Source organism: Gracilinanus agilis, chromosome 4 (assembly GCF_016433145.1).
Source record: "Gracilinanus agilis isolate LMUSP501 chromosome 4, AgileGrace, whole genome shotgun sequence".
Lineage (NCBI taxonomy): Eukaryota > Metazoa > Chordata > Mammalia > Didelphimorphia > Didelphidae > Gracilinanus > Gracilinanus agilis.
In genome coordinates, this window is record NC_058133.1 from 81,434,018 (window position 1) to 81,461,793 (window position 27,776).

The 27,776-nt window shown below is 34.7% G+C and overlaps 1 protein-coding gene across 1 annotated transcript; it reads left to right on the forward strand.

Annotated features, from left to right (window-relative positions):
* The first annotated feature begins 5,557 nt into the window (after positions 1-5,557).
* On the forward strand, positions 5,558-26,674 carry RNF2 (ring finger protein 2). Its single transcript, XM_044672548.1, has 7 exons — positions 5,558-5,597; positions 8,592-8,680; positions 9,718-9,878; positions 16,634-16,849; positions 22,870-23,142; positions 25,080-25,251; positions 26,308-26,674. Exons 2-7 carry the CDS (start codon positions 8,594-8,596, stop codon positions 26,407-26,409), a joined length of 1,011 nt encoding a protein of 336 aa, XP_044528483.1. The 5' UTR covers positions 5,558-5,597; positions 8,592-8,593; the 3' UTR covers positions 26,410-26,674.
* Positions 26,675-27,776: the final 1,102 nt, after the last annotated feature.

The following is a 27,776-nucleotide window of genomic DNA, read 5'->3' on the forward strand; positions in this document are numbered from 1 at the left end:
TCTAAAATTCAACCACGTTGTCAGTGTGCTACTGAGTGATATCCTCCTTTTTTCAAGAATAACCACATATCCAGTGTAACAGTGCTTTTTAAGCCAAATCTGAAAATTCTTTTCAAGAAGTTGAAATTCACATGGTTGGTGGCTAGGTTCTAAATAGAACAATCTGCTCTTTTAAATTAAGAGGCTGGGGAATGGGAGATTTTGCATCAATGGTCTAAAATCTAAAAATCCAAAGTCAACAGTACCATTCATTAAGCCTTCTTTCCCCTTAGGTAAAATTACTTTTAAAAATTGACTTGCCTAATTAGTTCCTATTTCTTTTCTCACCTTAAAACTTTTTCATTTTGAGTTCAAGACCCTGCCCCATACTTCCTTTTTGTGTGCAACAGTGTGAAATTGATAGCTCCAATTTTATTTTGTAAATTCAAGGGGAATAAGCATTACATAGTCCCCACTATATGCTAGGCACTGTTAAATGCTTTTACAAACACCTCATTTGAGCTTTACAACAATCCTGCCACTATCCCATTTTACAGTTTAGGAAACTGAGGCAAGCAGAGGTTAAGTGACTTCAAGTCACACAGCTTGTGTCTGAAGCTGTATTTTAAACTCTAGTCTCAATGCTCCTAGTCTACTGTGCCACAAGCTGCCTGAAGTGTGGAGGAAATGAAGGAGATAGAGAAATAGGATATTGATATTTCAATTGGAAATAATTATAGTTTAGTTTTATTTCATTTCTATTTTTACTTATATCTGGAAAGTCAGGAAAGATACACAATGACTTACAGTAGATTGCCTTCTTAGTCCTTTATAGTGAATCTTTTTTATTCTTGAAAATCTAACTCAAAAGCCAGTTCTTTTAGGACTCCCCCATCCCACTCCTTTTGGGGTCTTTTCCCCTACTTGGATCTCACTTGACACTTTGCATTCTTATCTTCTAGGCTCTTAAGTGTTTTGTATTGTAGTTAAATGTTCTATGTGTTATCCTTCTGTTGAGCTATAAGTGCCCTGAAAACAAGAACAATCTTATCTAAACTTTCTACCCATTAGCAATAAGATTGAGATTATTTTTTATTCTTCTTAACTTCAGTGGGGAAGACCCTGAAGTTTTCATTGATCTTTTCCATAGAGAAAATAACATCCTTGTTATCCTCTGAGAAAATCTGTCCACTGCTTCTGTATAGGAGCAATACATGTACTACTGGTGGTAGCAGCTCAATATGAGAATTTTTGAGGGTGTTATGGGTAAATGTTCTTTTTCTTGATGGTAACATTTATTTTGTTTAAAGTGATAAATTGTTTGTGTATATGTTCAAAAACAAGTTTCATTTGTCTGCTTAGGTGAGCAGTGACTTATCTGTGTAGCTCACTTCAGTAATTTGCTCACTTCTTAAGTCTTAATCATTTTAGACAAGCTAATATTTCTATTAGATGAAATATAGACAGTTTGTCAATTCGATTTGTTTTTCATCGTGTGCTTGGAGTTATCTATTGGAATATAGGCTATTTGTGACAAAACAAATGTCTATTAGTTATTAACCATGTTTCCCAAGTTGAAACTAGTTTTTTAAAAACAAATTCTGCCAACACTCATCCATTTTTATGACCCTGATTAGTTTTGAGTCAAGTATTTCTGTGTACCAGTGGTTACTTTGTGCTATCATATATCTCTTAGGAGACAGTGGAAAATGAGGAAGTTGTCTGTTAAACTTTATGCTACTTAGATACTTAAATGATATCTTAAGTTGAGATGTTTTGATGTTCACAGATATTTTAACATTCATTGTAATAATACCTAAGAAATAATGGATAAATATATTTTGCTCTTAAGCGGGTGCTTCAAGGGCTGGGAGCAAATGTACTAGAATAGGATCCAGAAGCCTTGGAGTTTTAGTCCTAAATCTGCTGATGACTGTGGGACCCTGAAAAAAATTATTTAATTGTTAAAGACTCAGTTTCCTCTTGGAGCAAAATGATGATCTCTAAATGAGGTCTGTTGGTTTATAGTTCTCTAATTCTCTGCCTATTAGCAAAAAAAAAAAAAAAATCAAAACCTTTTTTTCTAGGTTAGTTAGCTAATGACTTCCTGTACTAGTGATTAAGAATACAAAGGAGAAATTAATATGATTTTGTGTGTTAAAAATTTTTTTTTTTTAGTTTTTCAGTGACCAAAAATCCGCCTTATCTCTTTAGGTATCCCTCTACCCCCCATCTCAACCAAATTGAAAACTGAAGAAAATCAAAAGTTTTTGTAACATAGTCATAGTAAAGCAAAATAAAATTCCTGTGCTCGCCATGACCTAAAAATTTGTCTGTCTACACACTGAGTGTATTATTTCCTTGTCGGGAGGTGGGTATCCTGTTTCGTCATAAATCCTCCAGAATTGTTGTTAGTCATTACATTGATCAGAGTTCTTGAGTCTTTCAAAGTTTTTCTTTGTTATTGAATAAAATGGACTCTGTTCCTTCAAGTCTTCCCAGTCTTACATTTATATATGTTAATCTATCTTCAATTGATGAGTACCCTCTTAGTTTTCAGTTCTTTGTTACCAAAAATACATTATAAATATTTTCATGTATCAGACATTTTCCTCCCTCTTTGATCTTTTTGGGGTGTAGACCTAGTACTTCTCAATTGCTTTTCAGAACTACTTGCTCAATTCACAGCTCTACCAGTCCCTTCCATCATTTGTCATTTTCCTTTTTTGTTAACTTTGCCAGTCTCATGAGTGTGAGGTGCAAGGCATGTGTTGGAACTTGCTCATATATGTTAGATTTTCAATGAGGGCTTTATTGTTTTGTTGATTGCATAAGAAGCAATGATGACAATGTAAATAATGCTGATAAAACTTAAAAGTGTGTTGTGGCTACATTTTTTCAAAACTAGTCAGTTGTTAAACATTTTATTGAACCACTCCTGGACTGAGATGTGGAACCTTAAATTTAATTTAATTTGTGTTTCTACTATTCTATACTACTATATATACTTCACTAATTACTAGTGATTTGGATCTTTTCATATCATTGGTGATAGCTTAGGTTTCTTTCTCTGAAAACTGCCTTTTCATAAACTTTAGCTATTTATCATTATAGTTCAGAAGAAACATGAGATGCCCAAATTTAGACACCTTCATCCCTCCATGTTCATCCAGGCTATTTGTGCCTGACCTGTGGGAGAGCCTTTAGAACTATTGGTTTGATCAGCCTTGGTCAGACACACTGTACATTGAGCCCAAAATAGTGATTTCATTTTGGTTCTCTGAATACAAAGGACAACAGCCTACTAATCATTTATGAATTGGTGGATGACTCTTATTCTTATAAATTTGAATCATTCTTTATATGTCTTGAAGGCAGAAACAGGTTTACTTTTGTCTTTGTTTCCCCTGTGCCTGTAATATAATAGACACTTAATATATGCTGTTGACTGACATTGAAGGGAAGGAGTTTATAGACCTTAAGTCTATAAATATGTGAACCTGAGCTAATTTCTGATTATTATTTTCTATATCCAGTGCTCATGTTTCATGCTAAAACAGTAGAATCCAGTATTAAGTATACCAAAAGTCTCACTTAACTTCTTTGTTCCTATTATTTATTCTTTTTCTCTCATTCTTGATTCTCCTTTCTTACTGTCCCCAAAAAATTCTTCTATAAGATTAACTTCTTGCAAGAAATACCGGCCTAAGGGCCAGCTGGGTGACTCAGTGGATTGAGAGTTGGGTCTAGAGATGGGAGGTCCTAGGTTCTAATGTAGCCTCAGCCACATCCCAGCTGTGTGACCCTGAGCAAGTCACTTAACTCCCATTGCCTAGCCCTTACCGATCTTTTGCCTTAGAACTGACTTATAGTATCAATTCTAAAGGTGGAAGGATATAGAAGAGTGTTTTGGCCACAGTTTAAGTGTTAATCTACCTTGGAATGAAGTGTATAGCTTGACTTCTCCACCCCGTGTAAGACACACAGTGCTCTACTTTTCTCCTGACTCTCAAGTCATACCTGCTTAGACATCACTAAGAATGAAAATGGTTTGGTCTGAGACTCTGCTCTGCTCCCTAGGAGTGTTTTGTTGTGAGGGGCAGTGAAATCACGCCTTTGGCCACATGCTCCTTGGATTTTGATGATCAGCATATGGTTCAGGCTCTGCCACAGTACTACTCTTCTATCATTTTCCTCACCTTGCAACCTTTCCCTAACTAGGTGTATTTCTCCTCCACTGAACTGAAAGGAAGGAAGGCAGTCCTAGACTAAGCAGGATGCTGACTAGAACAAGATAAGCTTCTTTAGATCTTCAGATTTAGAGTTGGCCCCAGGAACCTTGTAGAAGTCATCTATAGCTGGAGGCAGCTGGATGGCTTAGTGGATTGAGAGCCTGGCCTTGAGATGGGAGGTCCTGGGTTCATTGGCCTCAGTTACTTCCTAGCTATATGACTCTGGGCAAGTCACTTAATTCCAATTGCCTACCCTGTTCTTCTTTTTTTTTTTTCCCTACCCTGTTCTTTTGCTTTGGAACCAATGTTGATTTTAGCTTTTGGAACAATGATGATTCTAAGACAAAAGGTAAAAGTTTATATATACTACTGCCAGACACCCTGGGTTACTTTGGGGGCAAATCATCACTTCTCTGCCTCAGTTTCTTATTTATAAAATGGAGCTAGAGTTGGATCACATTCCTTTCCAGCTCTAAATATAGGTTATTATGATCCTAAATACTAAAGCGATATCACTTAACATATTTAAAATAAATTATTTTTGAGTGAATTAAGAATACTGAATTCTACTTTGAGGAAATTCCAAACTTTTCATAGTATGAAGTTTATTTTCATAAAATGAAGTATTTTACCAGGAATTTGAGACTAAATAAATAATATGGGCTATAAACAGTCATGCCATATGCTATCAAATAGGCATTTATTGAGCCCTTTCTATGTACAAGTCAGATGTATTTAGAAGTAATAAATCAGACTTTTGGCTGGAGAGAAATAGTGGAATATATGCCATGAAGGGTAGATTTGGTAGGCCTAGTAGCAAGTCTGTTCTAGACCATCCTCTCCTGCAGATCATGTCCTCTGTCATCCCTGCTCTCTCACTAATCTTCAGTGTCTCCCTGTCTAGGATTTGTTTTCCTATGACTAACAGACACAGCCAACTTGCCCTTATCCTCAGGAACCCTCACTTTGTCCATTCCTGATCTCATCTTGCATCTCTCCTCCCTTTTGTGTCTAGCCTCCTTGAGAAAGCTGTCTACTTCCTTCTTCCTTCCTTCCTAACTCCCATTAGCCTCACTTTCTGACCTTATGATTCAACTGATAAATGCTCTCTCCAAAGTTACCAATAATTCTTAGATGCCAAATTCAATGGCCTTATATCAACCTTCATCTCCCTTGACATCTCTGCTGTTTTTGACTTGTCAGTCATCTTTTTTTCTCCTTTATGCTGTTTTTTAGGACACATTTCTTGCGAATGCCTGCTAACCATGAGTGTCCCATAGACTGTCATAAGTCATCTTCTCTACTCCATACCATTTCATTTGGGGGACTCATCAGCTTCTATTTTTGCAGGAGACCTTTCCACAAGATTACTTTGTTATCTAGTCTGTATGTACAATCTTGTATATGTACTCCTTTGTATACATAGTGTCTTTTTTATTGGAATGCAAGCTCCTTGAGGTCAGGGACATTTTTTGCTTTTTATCACTGACATTTTGAACAATGCCTGGCATATAAGAAACACTTGAATGCTTGTATAGTGATTACTTGGTAATATCATTTTATTAAATGAATTGAAAATGATCAAGCAAAATTCTTGTCTCAAAAGAAAACTCTTCTCTAGTATAATGTATTTTTCTCTTGATAGAGCATATTTTTGCAGCTTACTTGGCAGATTGTGACAGTAAATCAAAATACAGTCAATCACCATAACTCTTCTCACCAGTTAGATATAATCAGATTACTGATTTTTTGTTATAAATTGTTCATTGTCTCTTAATTCTTTATTTGCTACCTATTCATTTATCATTTACATCTGGAGAATAGCTTATCAAATACCTTTTCTTCTGATGAAAATTTTTGGATGAATAAAGGATTAATTTTTTTAATCCAAGTACAAAATGATTTGAAAATTGCTGCCTTGTTTTTTATTATAGAAAAATGGATTGCAGATTTATATGAGTAACTGGACCCAAGAAATTTGAAACTGATATTTGAACAATAGAAATGATAACCACCAGTTGAGATTAAATTATATCATCACAATTTATATATACAAATGTATTTAATGGCTAAAAATAAAGGATGATGTTTCCCTTTTTTTCTTATGCCCCTAGCTTTCTTTCAGTTTATTTAATAAAATTACTTTCTGTCTTCAAGTTTTCTTTTTTCCTTCTGGGAATGTTTAAAAAATAACCAATTAAAAATATAAGTAAGAACCATTTTGAGTATGGAAAATTATTATACATTTAACTTTTATGGTAATGAAGACTATAAATGTGTGTATATGTATATATTCCAAGAGCTTCTCATTTTGTTAATTGGCTTAGAGGGAAAAATTTTTTTTAAACCCTTGCCTTCTGTCTTAGAATTATTGAGTATTGGTTCCAAGGGCAAGGATAGTAAGGACTAAGCAAGTGGGGTTAAGTGACTTGCCCAGGGTCACACAGCTAGGAAATACAAGAGGTTAGATTTGAAGCCAGGACTTGCTGTGTCTAGGCATGGTTCTCTGTCCCCTGAGCCACCTTACCTGCTAACAGAAATGTTAACTTGCTGTTAGTAGACTTTTAAAATATGTTCATTATTTTAAAAAAATTTAGTTCAGTGATATTTTTCCCAATTACTTTTAAAAACAGTTTTTAACATTTTGAGTTCCAAAGTCTCTACTTCCCTTCCTTTTCCCCTCAGTAAGCAGTTCGATATAGGTTTTATATGTACTATCATGCAAAACATTTCATATTCATCATATTATGTTAGAAGACAGATGTAAAAAATAAGTAAATAAAGCCCATGAAGAAAAAAAAGTGGAAAATGATATTCTTAAATCTTCATTCAAACTCCATCATTTCTTTCTCTGGGAGTGGATAACATTTTTCATCATGAGTTCTTTGAAGTTGTCATGGATCATTATATTGCTGATAATAGCTAAAACGCCATTCACATTTGCTCTTTATACAATATTGCTGTTACTATGTACAATGTTCTAGCTCTGCTTACTTCACTTTGCATCAGTTCATATATGTCTTTCCAGGTTTTTTTATCCCAATGAAACAATTTTTCATCCCCAGCTAACTTTTGAAAGTTGGTGCGAAAGGCCTATTGCGCCAGGGTGGGAGTGGAGCACAGACTGTTGTGCTAAGGCAAGCCCCGACCTTGGCAAGCCAGCGCAGGACTTGGGGGGTAGTTGCATCAGCAGCACGGGCTTCTGAAGCTCTCAGCCCATGGATAGTAAGAGGGTTGGACAACTGTTCAAAAGGAGACTACAGGAGGCCCTTTGCTGGCTCTGGCTTCAGAACTCTGTTGCATTGTCCATATGCAGATTCAAGTCACAGTCCTGGGTCCCAAGGCAAAGAGGTGCATTAGCCCACCAGTTCTTGAGGCCACAGCAGGAGCCTCTGGACACAATGCCAGGATGGAGAAATGAGTCATGTATAAGAATAAAAGCCATTCTCCGATTGATACTGGCAAAAAGATATTAAACAAGTGGTTTTTAGATTAAGTAATTGAAACTATCCTCCTATAAGAAATGATGAGCAGGTTGATTCCAGAAAAACCTGGAAGGACTTACATGGACTGATGCAGAGTGAAGTGAGCAGAACCAGGAGAACATTATACACAGTAACAGCAATGTTATACGATAAACAACTGTGAATGACTTAACTGTTCTCTGCATCTAGAGAAGGAACTGGTAGAGTCTAAATCTAGACAAAAGCACATACTAGATTTCACTTGATTTCTTTTTGTTCATTTATTCCACAAAAAGTGATGGGGGAAAATGTTTTACGTGATTGGCACATGTAAAATTTATATTAGCTTCCTTACTATCTCATTTGGCGGGAAGGAAAGGGAGATAGGGAGAGAATTGGGGACTCAATTAAAAAAAACAACTAATGTTAAAAATTGTTTTTGCATGTAATTGTGGGGAAAAGAAAACTTTTAAAAAATAAAATGAAAAAGTGGAAGTTTTCTACCATTAGTAGAAATTTATATAAGAGATAGAAAATCTCTTCTGCTCAACAGATTTGAAGAGGAAAGGAACTGCCTTGGATTTTAGCACCATTTTTCCTTTTATTCTTCATTTTGCCTACTATCTTAAACAAAAACTTCTGAATGATTTTTTTAATGTCTCCTTTCCCATTCCCAACTCTTTCCCCCTTTTTTAATATTTGAAGAAACCCTTCTTTAAGTTCTAGAGCACAGTGAATATTTCTTAGGTCAAATTTGAATTTTGGCATTTATCTTTTTTAACCACATAGTATTTATTGCAACTTTAACTTCTTTAAGGAAAATTTTGTAAAGTTGATTTTGGAAAAGGATTAACTTTTATGATATTTTTATCCTGTTCAAATAACTAAACTTTTACTTTTCTTACTTTATTTTCAGCAATGTCCCAGGCTGTGCAGACAAATGGAACTCAGCCTTTAAGTAAAACATGGGAACTAAGTTTATATGAATTACAGCGAACACCTCAGGTAATGTAAAACAAGAAAAAACTTAATTTGAAACATTGAGATAGATAAGAAATTGGTATACTTATAGGAAATTTTTTTTCTTAACTTTTTTTGATATTTCGAAAATAGAAAACTTACATAAATTAGATAAATCTGTGTAGTGTTTAAAAAGTGGTTTATGTACTGTTGACCTGTCTTTTGCCATACCTTAATAACTAAAGTTTTATAATCATTGGTAATGCAATTTAGATGGTTAGTTGTATTCTGAGCCCAACTGCCTCTTGTAATGTCATTTTACCTAATAATTTTTTGTGGGAGGTAGGAACAGTTAATAATGATAACATGCCAATTTGGGATATACCAAAGTATTACTGTATCCTAATGTATCAGGCACATTTTTTAACAGTATGCACAGCTTCTATTACTAAAAGCCCTAAAATCAGTGAATTTAAAATGACTTCTTATCTTTGTACTCTTTTTCTTCTGCCTTCAGCTATCCTGTCTTGATTCCTTGAGTTTCTGGGTTGAGGTTGTATAAGAGAGAGTAGTTTGTAGTAGAGTATAAGTATCCCTTCTGCATATTGGAGGTTAGGGGTGTGAGGTGCCCTACCATGTGGAAAATCCAAGTAAAACTTTTTGTTCCTCTTTTTGTACCAGAGAAGTCTGGGTTAGGGAAAATGGTGATATAGAAGAGATACTTGTATTTAGTTATTTTATTTACCTGTGGTATGGTTGTGAACCACTGATTTAGATGATAGAACTTTAAAACTGGAAATGACCTTATCTAGTCCAATTATCTCATTTTGTATAAGAGAGAAATGAAACCTAATTAGAGGGAGAACTATCACTGTGAACCTAATAGATAAATTCATAATTCTCACTTTAGTGCTTTTTCTACTATAATGCTGCTTTCTATTTAATTGTCTTTTATATGTATTTATAGAAATCTGTGATTTCAGAGATTTATAGTGAAAAAATATGAGCATTTTATTCAAGTTTTTCCTTTTATTTATTTATTTGTTTGTTTGTTTGTTTATTTGTTTATTTTGGATCTATAGGAAGCAATAACTGATGGCCTGGAAATTGTTGTATCACCTAGAAGTCTACATAGTGAATTAATGTGCCCAATCTGTTTGGATATGTTGAAGAATACTATGACCACAAAAGAGTGTTTACATCGCTTCTGTGCAGACTGTATCATCACAGCCCTCAGAAGTGGGTATGTTGGAATATTTTATTAGGCTCTTAAGGTGTATTACAACCTTGTTGCATGGCAATTGGAAAATCCTTTAACTATTAGAAAGTATTCTGGTACTCTGAGGATTGTTGATAAAATGTGTAATTTTCATAAGAAGTATACAGGAGAATAGTTCTATTTGGAAATAAAAAGGAACATACTTTCTGGGATTGCTTATAATCAACAATTTTATTGATCCCAAGATGAGAAAAATACTAAAGACTAAGTTTTAAGAGTTGGTTCTGTTCTTACAATGTTATCTCAGAGAATGTATGTATAAGATGTGATTTTTGGGAAGGTTGAGAAGGAAACAAGCCATATTTTTTCTAGTCTTTAAGTGTATAAAATTACATCCCGTTTGTGTAAATGAAATATCTCCCTCTTACACGTTGGAGCATGGCATATACTATTTTAAGGCAAGCTGATAACAGATTTTTAAATAAATCTAGACATGAGTATGTTTCTTGTGTTTTGTATGTGTACCACCAGTCTGGGAAAATTAACCATAAGATAATTTTTTATTTTGGTTTTTGAATATCTCATTTGTCTCTTGTAAGCATAATTTGTTCTTAGTGAAATATAAAATCATGGAGAATTCTCTAAATTTTTAGTTATTGGCAAGAGTTGGTGCATTTTTAAAGTCTTTGTTTTGGGGCTAGACCTACAAAATGGTTGCTATTGGTAACTAACAAAACTCAGAGAGAAGACATATGTATCAGAGATGAGAAACTGAAGCTAAATCTTCATAAGAGAACACAGACACGGAACAAAATAAAATCTTTTAAATAGCATTGGGAAACAAATTTTTAGAGTTCTTGCTCAATGTTCCCTATCTCCCAACCCAATATGCAGTAAGTATAAATTGTAAGGCTTGTGATTCAGTGAATGGTTGTGGGAATCTCTGCCCACTTTTCTCACAGTCTGAATCTTTCCCCAACCCCATCCCATGAGAGAGAACACCTTTTCTGGTCACTGATATGGGAATTGCTAAAGAAATTAGTAATTCATGCTACCTAACTCAGTGGGCTTGCATTGCAGCAAGACAATCCATTTATTCCTACATAACTGATTCCCTATTTCAGTACCCTTAAAAGCTATTCCAGACCTTCTCTTTTCTCTTTAAGCCTTCCCCTCCCCCCCCAGATGAGTTTCTTTCCTCTTATTTTATGAGAAAATTGAGGCCATTTGATGTGAGTGTGCCTTCATTTCAAAAAACCCTTCACATTATTATACATTCTATCCCCCTTTCCCATGGTCTCTTGACAGTGAGGTTGAGATGGTCTTTCTCACCAAGACTACAAAGCTCTCTATATTTGCTGCCTCTGCTTCTCTTCTCCCCTTTGTTCTGACTTTAATTAATTGAAACTGTTCTTGCTGAAGTTACCAATGATCCTTTCATTGCCAGATCTGATGAGAAGATCTTACTCTTACTGTTCTGGATCTGTCTGCTGTATTTGGCACTGCTGACCTCCACCCTCTCCTCCTGTATATACATTCTCTCCTCTGGGTTTTCAAGTTTTCTCCTTCCTTCTCTGATTGCTTCTTATCAGTTTCCCTTTTGGTTCATCATTCATAGTGTACTCCCTAACTGCTGGTGGTTTCCACAAGGCTCTGTCTTAGGCTTTTCTTTCTCTTTACTGTTGTCTCTTGATGACCTTATCATTACTATGTAGAGAACTCCTAAGTCTGTCAGTCTCCCACTGACCTACATTCCTGAATCACCAGTTGCTTATTTCATAACTGATCTCTCATTTTCTCAAATGCAGCATATCCAGGGTAGAATTTTTTACCACCAGACTTTTTTGGTGTCTAAGGTACTGCTATTCTCCTAGTCTCCCATTTTTATAATTTCAGTGATACCCTTGAGTTCCTTTTCTGCTCTACTCTTATCCATTCAAACAATTGCCAGATTTTGTTGTTTCTCTACAACAGTTTTCACATTCAATTCCTTATCCTACTCACATAGCTACCACCTTAATTCATGCCACACCTTGGATTTTTGCAATAATCTCTTAATGCCTCTCCCTCCCTGCCTTAAATCTCTCCCCTCTTCAAGCCATTGGTTTTTACCTTTTGAAACTATTTACAAGCTGGGTCCATCTTAATTGAGTACTATTGCTGTAGTCTGAAAAACAGTCAAGAAAGGTATTAGATTTAAAAAATTGAAATTCTCAGTGCAGAATTAAAAACTACCAACAGCAGAGTAGGAAAAAATGAAGTCATTTTCTTAAGAAAAAGAATACATTATGGAGAACAAAAATACTAATGTGGAAGAGTATGTTGCTGGAGATGCCAAAGGCAACAATATTCAAAGAACATATTAATTCTCTACAAGCCAAAATAATTGACCTAAAAGACAAGATATGCAAAATAATATAAACATCCGAAGTCTTTTAGAGTAGGGGATCAAGCAGCCAGCAGAAAGATCTTTATAAGGAAAGGCATTTTAAAGAACTCAAGATTATTCTATAGTCATATGAAATGAAAGCACATAAAAGAATGATATATTCTAAAGAACAAAGGGGGAGGGCACAAGCCTGTACCCTATATCTCAGACTCATCATTAAAAAAAAAAACTTTCAACAGAAGTATTTGAGGCATTATTGCCCAATAAAGAGATAAGTTGATATTTTCCTCTTACAAATATCCTAAACAACAAACAGAACAAAGGTAAATTAATTATTAGCTCTTTTTTAAAAAAAAAATTAATCTGTGTAGTAAAGGAGAAAATAAAAGGATTATCAAGACAAAGAAATTAAAGGACTAAAGATTTAAGGGGAAATTAAGATATCAAGAGAAGGAATGCAAGAGTTGAATTGAGTAGCCAATGGAATAAATATCCTTATTCTTTGTAAGTGAATCAATATCTTTGTGGGAAGAAAATAATAGTATGGGTAATTGAACAAATGGAGAGAAGGGAGTTAAGTAATGAGGAAGCAGGTGGTGTATCTTTGCCAACCCCATAGTTTGAACAGTGAAGAGATAATAAGTTCTTAATAAAAGGAAGGGGCTATTGGAGAACATGGAAGGATGGTAGTAGGATGGGGATGGTAGAATAGAAGGCTGAAGTCTCATCCCAGATGAGGAGAGGAAAAGGTTCCATAAAAGAATGTTCCCATGAGAAAAGAGGTATATGTATATTTCTAGAAAGAAGCAAGGGTCTTATAATGAGTTTCTTTTGGGGAAAATACATATACTAAATTATATGTATTTCTTCTGAGAAAAAGTTGTATCTCCCTGGACAGCATTCTATTGAAAAAGAAGGGGATGTGAGAGAGTCTTTAGGGAGAGTTACATTTTAAGGTGTTAGCTGGGGACATATGATTGGACCATATGACTTTGGACACAGTGATCAGCCAGCATGTAGCATTGTTTTTATTTGACATTTCCCTCATAATATTTCTAAGACTGATGCATAACAAAGTTGTGAGGAAATAAGGAAAAGAAAGCTTTTTGAAAAAATATAAGCAAAACAATATTTAAAATAAGAGACCAAAAGGGGACAATAGGTAAATCAACAATTTAAATAAATTCAGAGAACTTGGGATAGGTTATATAAATAGGGAATGGGTGGTGGTGGTGGGGAGGAGGGCCCAGGGAAATAGACTCATCAAAATAATGTTAGCAAATCTAATACAAAGTCACAGTGGTAAGTTAAGAGGAAAGGGCTAAGGTCAATATAAAAGAAATATATTGGAGGAAAAACAAAGCCAAGCATTCATAATAATGAATTAAACCATTCACTAAAATTCAGAGACTGATAAAATGGATAAGAATAAATCCCACCAATCTGCTCTAAGAAACACATAAAAAAACCTAAACATACATATAGGATCGAAATGAGAAATTAGAAGTTACTGTGTAGCAGGTGATTATGAAAAAAATATAAGTTGTAATCTTATCAGACAAAGCAAAATGAACATTTACAAAATCAGGAGAAATAAACAAGGAAATTACGTTATACTTAAAGAAACTAGATAATGAACCAATATATGTTCCATAACATAACATTTCATCTAACTTCATAAAGGAATTATAGAATTTGGAAGTTGAAAGGATCCTCAGTGGCCATTACACAAAAGAAATCCTTATTATAAAATGCCTGGAGGGGCAGCTGGGTAGCTGAGTGGATTGAGAGTCAGGCCTAGAGACCGGAGGTCCTAGGTTCAAATCCGACCTCAGACACTTCCCAGCTGTGTGACCCTGGGCAAGTCACTTGACCCCCATTGCCCACCCTGACCACTCTTCCACCTATGAGCCAATGCATAGAAGTTAAGGGTTTAAAAAATATATATATACCTGGAAAGCGATCTGGAAGACCTTCAAGGAAAGGGAACTCACTACTCATGGAGGCAGTCTATTCTACTTTTGGATATAAATTGTTATATATATATATATATATATATAATTTTTTACTTATATCAGGCCTAAATTTGTCATTTTACTCATTACCTATTATGTCTAGAAGGAGTCTCTTCCACCCCCTGCCTGCCTCAGCCTCTCACTTCATAATAGTTCTTCAAGTACTTGAAGACAACTTTCATGCTTCCCCTCAGTTTTCTTTCTTCCAAATTCAGGATGCCAATTACCTTCAACTGATTGCAAAAATGTAACTATACTGCAAAAATGCATATAGCAATACAGTAATTATGGAAGAATTTAATTTTCTTTTACCAGAGATAAATAAAAAAGGAAAGTATAGATTAGGTAAGAAAGAATCAGAAATCACTGAACTGAATTACATACTGTTGGATAGATCTGTGGATAAATTGTTGGACCTGGAGTCAGGAAGGGTTCAAATTCTTAAGTTCAATTCTGTTTATCTCAATTTCCTTATCTGTAATATAAGAATAATAGCACCTAATTCCCAGGGGTTTTGTGAAGATTCAATTAAATGATATTTGTGAAGTCCTTTGCAAAATGTATGTAAATGCTAGCTATTATTACAAACCCAGAGAACTTCCTTTTTCACAAGAACCTTTGGGAAAAATTAATGGCAGTTTGACTGAAATTAGGTTTAGACCATCTATTTATGCCATAAATGAAAATAAGCTCAAAATAGATGTGTTGCATTACCATTAAAGGTCACACCATGAAAAAGAGAAGAGAACCATATTGATTACCTTTCATAGTTGTACCTAGAGGACAGGTCTCGAGGGATAGAGGGGATCACAAAAGAATAGATAATTTTGATTCCATGAAATTAAAAAGCTTTTTACATGAATAAAATTAAGAAAACTAAGATAAGAAGAGATGATAATTATTGCTTGAGGAAAAATCTTTGCATAAAAATATTTCTCATAAGGAATTGTTACTTAAGATTTATTGGGAGCCAACAGCTATTTAAGACCAAGGGCCATTTCTTTCTGACTTAGTGGACAAAGAAAACAGAGACAAACAATTCTCAAGAGAATTACAAACTCTTAATATAAAAGATTATACCAAATCACTAAATTCCAAAAGATAAATACAATTTATTCTTTAAGTTTTACCTTACCTCTGGAAAATTGGGAAAGATGATATAAGAGAATAGTCTACGCTGATAAACAGTAGAATGATAGGCACACACATTGCTATATCTAAGCATTCTAGAAAGCAATTTGGAATTATGTTAAAATGTGACTAAAATGTCCCTGTTATTTGACCAAAAGATTCCACAGCTAGGCATATGCAGAGGTCAAAAGCAAAAAGGTTCTACATGCACCAAGATATAAATACAAAAAGAGGTTCATTTTTTTAACAGCAGTGAACTAGTAACAAAGAAGATGCACATCAATTGGAGAATGACTAAACAAATTGCAATATATGAATATAAGGCATATTATAGTAGTTTAAGAAATGAATATTTAAATTCAAAGTAGCATTATGAAGACTTATATGAATCAATAGAGTGAAATAAACAGAAGAAGAAAGGAATATACATAGTGATTGCAAAAATCTTAATGGAAAGACCAGATATAGGAAATTAAATAAAGTGTTAATTATAGAGATCAAGCTTTAACCTGGAGAAGAATTGAGAAAAATTATTTTCCTTCCTTCTTTGCAGAGGAAAAAGATTATGGGCATAGAATATAATATATACTGTCAGATGTGGGTCATGTTATTGATTGGTTTTGCTAACCTGCTTTTTTTCTTTAAAATCTTTGTTACAAGGAATAACTTGATGGGTGGAAAATATTTGGAAGTTAGCATGTGTGTGTGTGTGTGTGTGTGTGTGTGTGTGTGTGTGTGTGTGTGTGTTTCAGTAAATAAGTAAATAATCCCTTTTAGACCTGTCCTGTATGCACAAGTGTGAAAGAGAACTTATTTGGTTCTCTTCTAGTTTTTTTTTTAAGGTTTTTAATAATAAGATAATACATTTAATTTGAGCTTATCATGGTTTGTGTTATAAATAGTTAGTATGAACTTAATTTCTGCCAAACTGCCATTAATTTTTCCCCAAAATTCTTGTCAAATAAAAAGTTCCTCTCCAAGTAATTTATGTCCTCAGGTTTATAACAACACACACATACATACACACATGTACACATAAAACATGTAAAATAACATACATGTCCAAAACAAAACATATCAGTAAATCCAATTAGAAAGAAAATGTTCAAAAAAGTATTTTTCTCAAAAATTTATCTTGTTCTGTGCTCTTTAAAGTTAAAAGCCAATTGTAGACCAAGTTGTTTTTTTTTTTTAACCTAAGGATATAGGCATTTTATAAATTAATTTTCTTTCCTTTCATATAGGAACAAAGAATGTCCTACTTGTCGGAAAAAGTTAGTTTCCAAAAGATCACTAAGGCCAGACCCAAACTTTGATGCTCTCATCAGTAAAATTTATCCAAGTCGTGATGAATATGAAGCTCATCAAGAGAGAGTATTAGCAAGGATCAGCAAACACAATAACCAACAAGCTCTCAGTCACAGCATTGAAGAGGGATTGAAGATACAGGCCATGAACAGGTGTGTGGCAAACAGGACAGTGGTTGTCTGGCAAGTGAGCAATTTATCAAAAGTGTCACTAAACATTAAATCGGAACTTTAAAAAACATAACAAATAATATATGTGTGACTTTTTAAAGAATGCCTTATTGTGAAAGTAAATATCAGTAAAGCCATTTAAATATACTATGTGGATATTTACATTTGAACAAGTGAATTTCAACATAGGATATTCATAATAACTCAGTACTTCCTCATTCTTGATATTTCTGTATCTTTTTTTTTTTTTTTTTTTTTTAACCCTTACCTTCCATCTTAGAATCAATACTGAGTATTGGTTTCAAGGCAGAAGAGCAGTAAGGACTAGGCAATGGCAGTTTAAGTGACTTGCCCAGGGTCACATGATTGGGTCTATAATTCTTTTACATGATTGTTTATACTATTTTTTTTTGAAAGTTTTGAATTTATTTCATGTAGGTATTTCTATCCAGATTTCTTTAAATTCCTCTTGCTTACTACTTTACTTACATCATAATATTTCATTACATTACTATACTACAGTTTATTTAGCCAATCTCTAATTGTTGAATATTTTGTTTTTTTCCATTTCTCCCAGTAACAGGTGTTTGTCTTTCTTTTTTAAAATGCTTTCAGTATTGTGGTTCTAATAATGGAATTAGAGTTAGTGTAACTTTCATTTTAAAATTTGTATGAGAGAAAGAGAAAGTTTGGCTATTTTTTCTCATAAAATACATTATGGAGTTTGCCTTTGAATTATGCTGTATATATACATAGTTACTTGCATTTGTTTCCACTGTTAACAGTGACCTACTTCAGAGCAGGGAACATTTTTTTTTTAATCCTAAGATTTAACATAGGTCTTGGCATTTAGTAGGTGTCTAATAAATGTTCATTGGTTGATTCCAATGCAAGGACTCACAGTCTTATCATTATCTGAAATTTTGAGTGATTTTAAAATAAAATGTATTCTCCATTATGGCCATGAAATTGACATAGTAATCTGTTTATCAAAATGAGAAGAAAGAGTAGATGATTGCATTTTATTAGTAGAATCATGGTATCTTAGTGTTTAAAGAATTTTGGAGGTTATCTCCTCAGCCTCTAAAAGTAAGAGTCTTCTTAGCCACTGACAGGTTGTTATCCTGCTTCTGCTTGAACACTTTTATTGATAGGAGATTCACTGCCTTACTTTAGGTGTGCACTCTTTTGGATAGCTTTTGTTAGAAGAATGTTCACTGTTAGTACTAAACTGAATCATACTTCGCTCTGACTTTTACCATTGATCTAGAGTTGCTTCTTGAAGCTTTAGAGAGGCAGTGTTTTCCATTACTTCTGTTCTTTTAGTTGACTACAAGTAAAAATCATTAATTTTTTAAGCCATGTAGTGATTGATAATTGATTTCTAAATTGTTTGTCAGTTGCCCTTCTATGAAAGTAATCTAATTTACTAATGTTTCATTTTAGATATGGCTCCCTGAATTGAATAAAATATTTGGTATGGAATCTGACCACTACTAAATAGATGGAGACTCTTCTACTATTCTCAATCTGGCTGGCCATACTAATATAACGAAATATTACCCAAAAACATTTTAAGCAAAATTGTTAGCTTATATTGAAATTAGTTGACTAAAAGCCTTAGACTCCCTCTATCTTGTATTTGTTTCAGACAACAAGCTATATAGATAGGATTTCAAGTTTGCCCCTATTGGATTTAATGTTGTTCGTTTTAGCCTATGGGGGCTCATCTTTTAAAATCCTGATTTTGTTATCCATGGTGGCAAATTATTTTCAGCTTTCTCATTGTCTTAGAATCAATAATAACTAGGCTAGGCAGTTGCAATTAAGTGACTTGCCCAGGGTTATAGAGCTAGGAAGTTTCTGAAGCCAGATTTGAATACAGGACCTTCCATTTTCTGGCCCGGCTCTTTATCCACTGAGCCACCTAGCTGCCCCTCATTGACCCTGTTAAGCATATATGTTTTTATCCAAGTTGTTGATAAAAAGATGTCGAAGATTTTGTGTAGAACACTGTAGTGTATCACTGTAGTATATCATTAAAGATATTCCGTTAGTGTGGTAATGATTGATTAAATGCTTCTCTCTTGGTATAGATGAAAACGCTCATCTGTCTGTTGAACAAACTAAACCAGAATTATTTTGGAGATTAGAATTAAACTAATTTTTCAAATCTTTGTTTCTTAATTCAGTCTCTTTATACCTCTAGGTTCAATTTATTAATTAAGCATTTATTAAACATTAAGCGTTATTATTGTGTGCTGGCCACTGAGGATATGAAAAAAAAATGAAAAAAATTCATACTTAAGTAAATTAACATTCTGATCATGGAGTCAACATACATACATATACACACACACACACACACACACACACACACACACAGTGAATAAGTACAAAAGAAAAACCAAAGTAGCCTGGGGGATGAGGGCATTAGCTATTGGAGAATCATCTAGAAAGCTGTGATGGTCACTTGTTTCCTAAAGGGATTCTACAGGGTGGGGTGCAGTCCAGTAATACGTTTTTTGCATCTGTGGGTTCTTTCAGGACTCTAGGATAATTTAGATGGTCTGGAGAATTAAACTCATTTATGGTGGCTAGGTGGTAGGCTCCTACTATACTTCTTAAGGATATTTATTTTAGGGTGCAGCTGGGTGGCTCAGTGGATTGAGAGCCAGACCTAGAGACAGGGGAGGTCTTAGGTTCAAATCTGGCCTCAGACACTTCCCAGCTGTGTGACTCTGGGCAAGTCACTTAACCTCATTGCCTATCCCTTACCACTCTTCTGTGCTCTGACAGAAGGTAAGGGTTTTAAATTTAAAAAAATTTTTTTAAAAGAAGGATATTTATTTTATCCTTTCTAATTTTGAGTATTATTATCTTTGAGAGAGAAGATGAATGCAAAAAAAAGAGAGAGACTGAGTAGTTCTGCTTTTTCTTTTTTATCTGATAACATACCTAAGCAGTGTTCTACCTAACTACCTAAGCAGTGTTCCTCTATCCTTTTCTTTTTCTTGCTCTAAATCAGAGATTCCCAAAGTGGGCACCACTGCCCCCTGGTGAGTTCTGCAGTGATCCAGCGGAAAGGTGATGGCCACAGGTGCATTTATCTTTCCTATTAATTGCTATTAAAAAAATTAATTTCTAGGGGCGCTAAGTAATATTTTTTCTGGAAAGGGAGCGGTAGACCAAAAAACCACTGCATTCTAAATATAATTATTTGGGAGTAGGGGGCTTTGGATTTCATTCTGTGCTTAATGATCCTAGCTTCACAGGTTTTTGCCACTTGATTTATTCTTCCACTTTCTACCTTCAGATGTTCCTCTACTCTTCTTTTTGTGTTACTATATTTTAGATTTGTCTATTAAGATTTAGGAGGAAAAGAATCATAATTTTACTTTTTCAAAGCACCTAATTAAAGGCAAAAGCAAGTATTCTAAATTCTGGTTAAATGACTTAGCCTAACAGCTAGATAAAAGACCTATCAGGTAGATAGATTATAGTTTCTGTCTAGATCATTTTATAGTAAAAGTAGTACCTTCCATTTTCATAATGTTTTACATTTTCCATGGAAAGGTAGAGCTAGCTGATACCTTAAAGGCCATCTAGTCATATCCCCTCATTTTATAGATGAGGAAACTGAGACTCAGAGGTGAATGACTTACCCAGACTGAAGGAGGGGGTAGGTTAGTTATGGCTTCTCGTGTATTTCCTTAAATAGGAATGAGAGACTTAAATATAGATTACCAAGGCTCCTAGAGATGAAGTGATGATCAGTCCAGTGTTGCACAGCTTACAAGAAATAGAGGCAAGACTTTGAAGCAGGTCCTTTTACTAAGACTCATGTTCTTTCTTTTACCTTCCCTTGGGATACCTGTTGTTTTGATATCAGGACACTAAGAATGTCCTAGTACTAGGAGTTTTCTAGATCCTCTGCAATTGGCCCTAACAATTGTCTGATTGGTTTGGAAAGCTCAGTGGAGAAAACATCTATGCCAGACTGATTTATTTATAATCTGATCTAAAAAGAGTCAAGTGGAGCTTCTCTTTATTAGGTGACAGACTTCTTATAATCTCAGCCATTAGGTAAGCTAAAAGGGAATAGCCCCTGGAACTCAAGGAAAAACATCTTTGAGCCATTTCTGGACTTCCTGGGGGTAGGAGAGGAACAGAGCCATCCTTGACTTGAGCACAAACCATTATTTATCTTCGTTTCATACAGAATACTTTGGTGTCTGTTTTCTCCTGGCAGTCTTCAGTTGTGGGTAAGATTACAGTCAAAGAAGGAGTAGGCAAACAGCAGTGGTTATTACAGAGGTGATACTTGAAGAAGTTAAACCTAGGGGAAGAAATAAGACCCACTAATGGAGGTGTGCATGAAGTCAGAAAACGGGATCCCAGGGAGAGAAGACACAAGAAATGCTAAGATGGAATAGCAGTAGGCTAGGCCCATGTTGGTGAACCTATGGCTGCTCCCTCCCCCTCTCCATGTGCCTGAGGACATTCCTCACATGACCCACCCCTCTGCCCAGCAGCCAATGGCAGTGCTTCCTCCCTCCCCTGTCTTGGGTGAAGCAGGGGCTCACATGCAGCATGAGGGCTGCCATTTGGGTGCTCGGTCTCTAAAAGGTTCCCATCACTGGTCTGGGAGGAGTCAATGGAAGGGCACACTAAGCCCAGGATATCTGGCTGGTTCTTGAGGGTATCACTGTATCTACTGTATCAGCATCGGAATTTCATCCTCCTTAGTCCTTATACCTTGCTCAATGACTCTGGCAGGTTAAAATGAAGTTTCTCCACTTAAAAGGGAAGTGAAAGGATCTAAGTGGCATAGTCTGTTGTGTTGGATTTGGAATTAGGAAGACCTGAGACCAGTTCCCGATTCAGACAGTGACTTAAAACCACTTAATCTTAGTTTTTTTTCCTGTAAAATAGGTTTAATAATAGCATTTATCTCACTGAGTACTTGTGACCCTCAGTGAGATGTGAAGAGCATTTGGCAAACCATAAAAGAATATATGTTGAATATTAATTGTTGTTATCTGAAAAATTCACTATTATCACTAGGGAATTAGGATTTCTAGATATATCTTTACAGTGTGTATTCATTGTAGCTCAGTATACATGTATGGACTTTCAACAATGCAATTTTTAAATCTCAAACTACTTGAGGGATGTTTTTAGCTTTTCTTGGCCTGCCATGCTCATTGGCAGCTTGGTGGTGAACTGGACTTGGGAGTCAGGAAGATCCAGTTTCAAATCCAGCATCAGACATTTCCTAACTCTGTGACTTGGGCAAATCACTTAACACAGTGATGGACAAACTATGGTCCGTGGGCCAGATGGGGAGGGGTGGGGCTGAAATGTTCTACCCAGCCAGCAACATTATTCCTGACCTGACGAATACAATGAGTAGGATACAATACAATGAAACTTGGAAAGAGTTGCCTTAGAAACAGACTGACAGATGAGCATTTCCTTTCCTTTGGCCTCCTCTTTAAAAAGTTTGCCCATCACTGACTTAACCTGTTGCACCTTCAATTTCCTCATTGGTTAAATGGGGATGATAATAGTTCTAATAAACTAATTTTAATATCCTATGTTAAATAGAAATAGATAAAGCAGGATAAAATATATTAGTTATGTTTTTTTTTAACTTAAATGTACTTTTTCTTACCTGAAAATGAATATTGGATTTGATTTTTTTATCTGTCTTTTAAAACTCATAATATATACAAAAGAAAACATTCATTTTGCTAGAAATTCTTTTAATTTTGATGTTCTATCACTTGTAATATAAGAATTTTAATGTTTAAGGGCTATTATATATGGCCTTCCAATTTCTCTGGTATATCTTTTACAAGCCTGTGGTGAGGAAATGTTTTTATTATACCTTTAGGAAAGTTCCCTGTCAAGATCTAAGTGTTAAAGTACAAGTCTTGCTACTTTCTTGTTTTGCTTTTTAATAAAGCTAATTAGTAATATATAATTTTGTTCATTAGGCTACAGCGAGGAAAGAAACAACAGATTGAAAACGGCAGTGGAGCAGAGGATAATGGGGACAGTTCACACTGTAGCAATGCGTCAACACACAGTAATCAAGAAGCAGGGCCTAGTAACAAAAGGACCAAAACATCAGATGATTCTGGATTAGAACTTGATAACAACAATGCCACAGTGGCCATAGACCCCGTCATGGATGGTGCTAGTGAAATTGAATTAGTTTTCAGGCCTCATCCTACCCTCATGGAGAAAGACGACAGTGCACAAACAAGGTGAGTGTGCTCTAAGGAAAAAAACCTGAAGTATTTGGATTCATTTTAGAATGAAAATTAACTCTTGAGCATCCTGTTATCAAATGCTGTATACATTGGAGGTATTTCATGCTTATTAAATTGAATCCTTGTTTAATTTTTTAAATGGCCTTGATATGTTAGGTATTTTTTTAAAACCCTTACCTTCCATCTTAGAATCAAGACTATGTATTGGTTCCAAGGCAGAAAAGCAGTAAGGGCTAGGCAGTGTGGGTTAAGTGACTTGCCCAGGGTCACCCAGCTAGGACATGTCTGAGGCCATATTTGAACCTAGCACCTCCCATCTCTACACTTAGCTCTCAGTCCCCTGAGCCCCACTTAGCTGGCCCTAGGTATATATTTTTTTAACAGGGACTAATTATCAGTAGATAGTCATATCAAGTAGACATTCCTTCCTGTCATACAGTTTTGCAACCTTGCAGTTATCCTTGAATCCTAACTCCTCCTTCATTATACACATTCATTCTGTTCCCAAATTTTATCATTAACGTCTCCATAATATCTCTTGCATCAGCCCCCTTGTCTCCATTCACGTAGCCATTAACCTAGTTCACTTTTTGCTGGACTATTGCCTGGACAGTAGCCTCCTAATTGGCCTCCTTGTCTGTAGCCTTCCTCCTTTCTGATCCATTTTCTCCACAGTTCGAAAGGCAATATCCCCTAAAGAATTGGTCCAATTATATTTTTACCCCACTCGTTGATTTCCAGTTTACTCTTAGACTCAAATAGAAACTTTTTCTTCCTGACTAAACTCTAGCCTACCTTTCTAATGTTATTATTAAATTAGTTTTGCTACTTTAAAATATAGCTTTTTGATGCTTCTCATCCTGATGTCCTACCTCCTGCTTCTTTGCATTTTCACAGGCCTGGAATCCACTCCCTTCTCACCTCCGATTTTCAGAATCCCCAGTGTCCCTCTTTTAAGTGTAACTCAAGTACCCTCTCCTGGGGTATTTTTTTGGTTGGGCCTTTTTTTTCTTGGTCTTTATGTCCCACATCTAGCAGCTAACCTGTTATGTTGTGATTGTTTAATGAATATTTTTAGATTGAGTTTTTTGAATTTAGCAAATTGGAAATTAAAGTAATTGAGTTTATGAGACTTAAATCCTTGATATAAAAATGTTAGCGGAATTCCAGAGCCTCACAATCCTTTGTTCTTCCTACTCTTGTTCTGTTACAAATGGGAGAAATCTGAAGTTTTGAATCCTAATTAATGGTAGAGGGCATGCAGGCAGTCTATAGTGTTCTGATTTTTTCCATTTTGTGTGTTTGTAGTTGGAATCTGTCTTCTCACTTTGCACTGTCACTGAGTAGAGGAGACGGCAGGACCAGAGAAAGTAAAGTTAAATAATGTCCAGTACTTCATGACCAGGAAGCTCCTGCCATTATCTCTACCTTTCTTTAATTTACCATGCATTTATTAAGCATATACTCTATGCAATCAATTCAGTGCTATTCAAGGACAAATAAGATATATACAGTCCTTATTCTCAAAAACTTTACAGTGTGGGAGGGGGTAAAGAGGAGGAGGAAAAGCACCTATAGATAATTATAATATAAATTAGAGCAAAACTGTATAAGAATATAAATGACAGGAATTAAATGGAGAAAACTTCTCTCCCAAGCTATAGAGAATTGGAAAACTTTTTGTAGGTTATTTATTGAAGTTGAATAATGGAGGGTTGGTTGTCAATATGGTGGATGGGGTAGGCAAAGCAGAAGCTATAGGAAATGCAGAGATATTTCTTATAAAATTTTAAAATGAGAAATTTGTTTCATAGTCAACTTTTTAGATAGTCATTTGTTTTATACCTCAAATTGTAGATACTCTATTAGGTTTTGAGGATTATTTTTGTTTTCAGTACTTAAAATTTTTTTTAAAATTCCTATTCTTACAGATATATAAAGACTTCAGGCAATGCGACCGTTGATCACTTATCCAAATACCTAGCTGTGAGATTAGCTTTAGAAGAACTTCGGAGTAAGGGAGAATCAAACCAGATGAACCTTGACACAGCAAGTGAGAAGCAGTACACAATTTACATTGCTACAGCCAATGGACAGTTCACTGTAAGTACCTGAAACTATTTGATTATTATGTAATCCTTTTAGGGGATAGTCTTAGTAACGTAATATTAAGAACCCCCACCTGTCTTATAGAAAATACTGTTACCTTTCTTTTATCTAGAGATCCCTTTCTTATTCCATCAGCACCTAAGATTTTTTGAGGAAATTATCATGTGATTCTTGAATTCATTTCAGGTCTTAATGCCTTTATTGCAGTTGCCACATATTTCATTTACTCTGAATACTTGATCTCTTCCTTTTTCCCGAGTAATTTAATGGTTCTTCTATTTACTATTGGCTTTATGAGAAATAAAAATTAAGGATAAGAGAAGCTATAGCATCAAATTATGCAGTTTTTAACACTGAGTGACTTGAACAGTATACCTTGGAGAGTCTTTGGAACCCTATACTTGAGATTTTTTTTAAAACTACTACTATACTATAACATAAGAATTTCTATGGAATTTATTTTCTAAACTTTGTAGGATTCCTTTAGAACTTTTCTCTATAATCTTATTTGAGTGCCTATTAGATCAGAAACGGAAGCTTTGTTTTCCTATAGTTACACTGACCCAGAGGGAACAGAAGGAAGTTAGCAGTAAAAGAGAATTTGATTCATAAAGGGGTTTGGAGCTAGTTTTATTAGAAGATTCGGTGTTTATTCATAGCATGCTTTAAAGAATTTGGCAAAATAGTATATCTAAGAAATAATGGGTAAAAATATAGGCTAGTGAAAGCAATTCATAATGTTATGGTTTTAGAATATATTCATTCCTAGAGAATTGCCATAAGTATAGCTTCCTTTTTTGAAAGGAAAGTGTACATGTTAGGTTATTGGGAAAAGAAAAAGAATTTCTCTTTTATGGAACCTCTTTTTTTTTCTTATAATATGCTATGCTAATGGCAGGACTTTTTTTTAGCCTATAAATACGATTTTAGACATAAGAACTAACTTAGTTTTTGTTTTTTAAAAACACTGTTTCTTCTCCTGCAGTTTCCAAATTTTTAGTTCCTATAATATTCCTTTCCCCATTTAACATGTTTTTTCTTTGTTCTTAGGTATTAAATGGTTCTTTTTCCTTGGAACTGGTCAGTGAGAAATACTGGAAAGTGAACAAACCAATGGAACTTTATTACGCACCAACAAAGGAGCACAAATAAGCTTTGGAAAGATGGCTTTGAAAATGAACTTTTTTTTATAGCTCTGGTTTCTTTAATATTAAAGATGCACCATCATTGTTTTCATGGACATAATCTTGGATTTGCGTTCAGTTTCCTTGCTGAGCCAGACTTGTTTACACTATTAGAATTTGTGTTTGTTTTTTATTTAAGCTTTTCTTTTTCAAAGGGACTGAATGAAGCTATCCAGTGCGTTCTTTTGAAATTGTCTAAATTGTGTCTTTTTACTGACGAAGCAGTGGATCCCTTTGAGGCTCTCATCTGGCAAAGGAAGATTTAATGGGTCTTCATACTTAATAGCAACCTTTAATTAGTGGTTTTTTTCCTGTCAAGTTTTTTTTAAAACTAAAGAATGTTAAGGTTGGTTTATGATGATATTTTTGCTAGCTAAGGGTATTATAATTGTGATTAGGTTTTTTTTTTTTTTTTTTGGAGGAACATATATAATCTCCTTCCTGATGACCTGATTTATTTATTATAGTCCTAGGTAAAATAGGTTATCTTTGTGAAGATCAACACTTAATAAATGTGCTTAAATTTTTTGTTTCACGGGATTCTCTTTATAATATAAAACTTCTTAGCTAGCATTTTTGTTTAAAAATTGGTTTTGCTTACTTTACGGTCAAGCAGTGTCATTTTATTTTTTCACTTTTCTTCCTGTACCAGCCTTAGATTTCTTGCAGTAGTTTGTGAATTATACAAATCAACATTATAAAGAGACACTGGTATAATATTTGCAAATCTTACTAGGGGTGGGAGTTAAATTAGCCCTAAATAGATAGTCCTCACATGTAAAACTTAAGGGATCACTTTTTTGATCAGAATTGAAACATCTTTTTTAGTCCCTTGTGACAGTCATTTTTTTATAGTATTTGATAACCCTCTTGTAATACCAGAGATTCTGGGATATACTTACTTGCACTTTAACCTTGATGAAAAATACTGTACTATTTCAATAAGCTGCCCTCACTTCTTTTTTGTGGCTGTAAGTTCTGAGAACAGCATGATACTGACAGAAGTTTGTTTGAAAAGTTTGTATTTATCATTTTGTTTTCTAACTTATCCCCAATAGCTTTTGTTGTTTTTTGGTTGCTAGAACATAATTTGCAACTCCTATTGAGCCGCAGAAAAGTATGTTAAACCCTCCAAAACTCAAGCCCGTTTCTGCTAGAGTACAGAATGCTTTGTTAAGAATAGTAGCACCATCTAAGAGCAAGTTGCGATTTGCTATTCTTAATTTGGTACTACTATATTATGGGGTACAGTGTTAGGTATTTGGGTGAGACAAGGCTTTGTACTGGTGGTCAAAAAGAAGGTTCGCATGTTCTCATTCCTGCCACATATCCAGG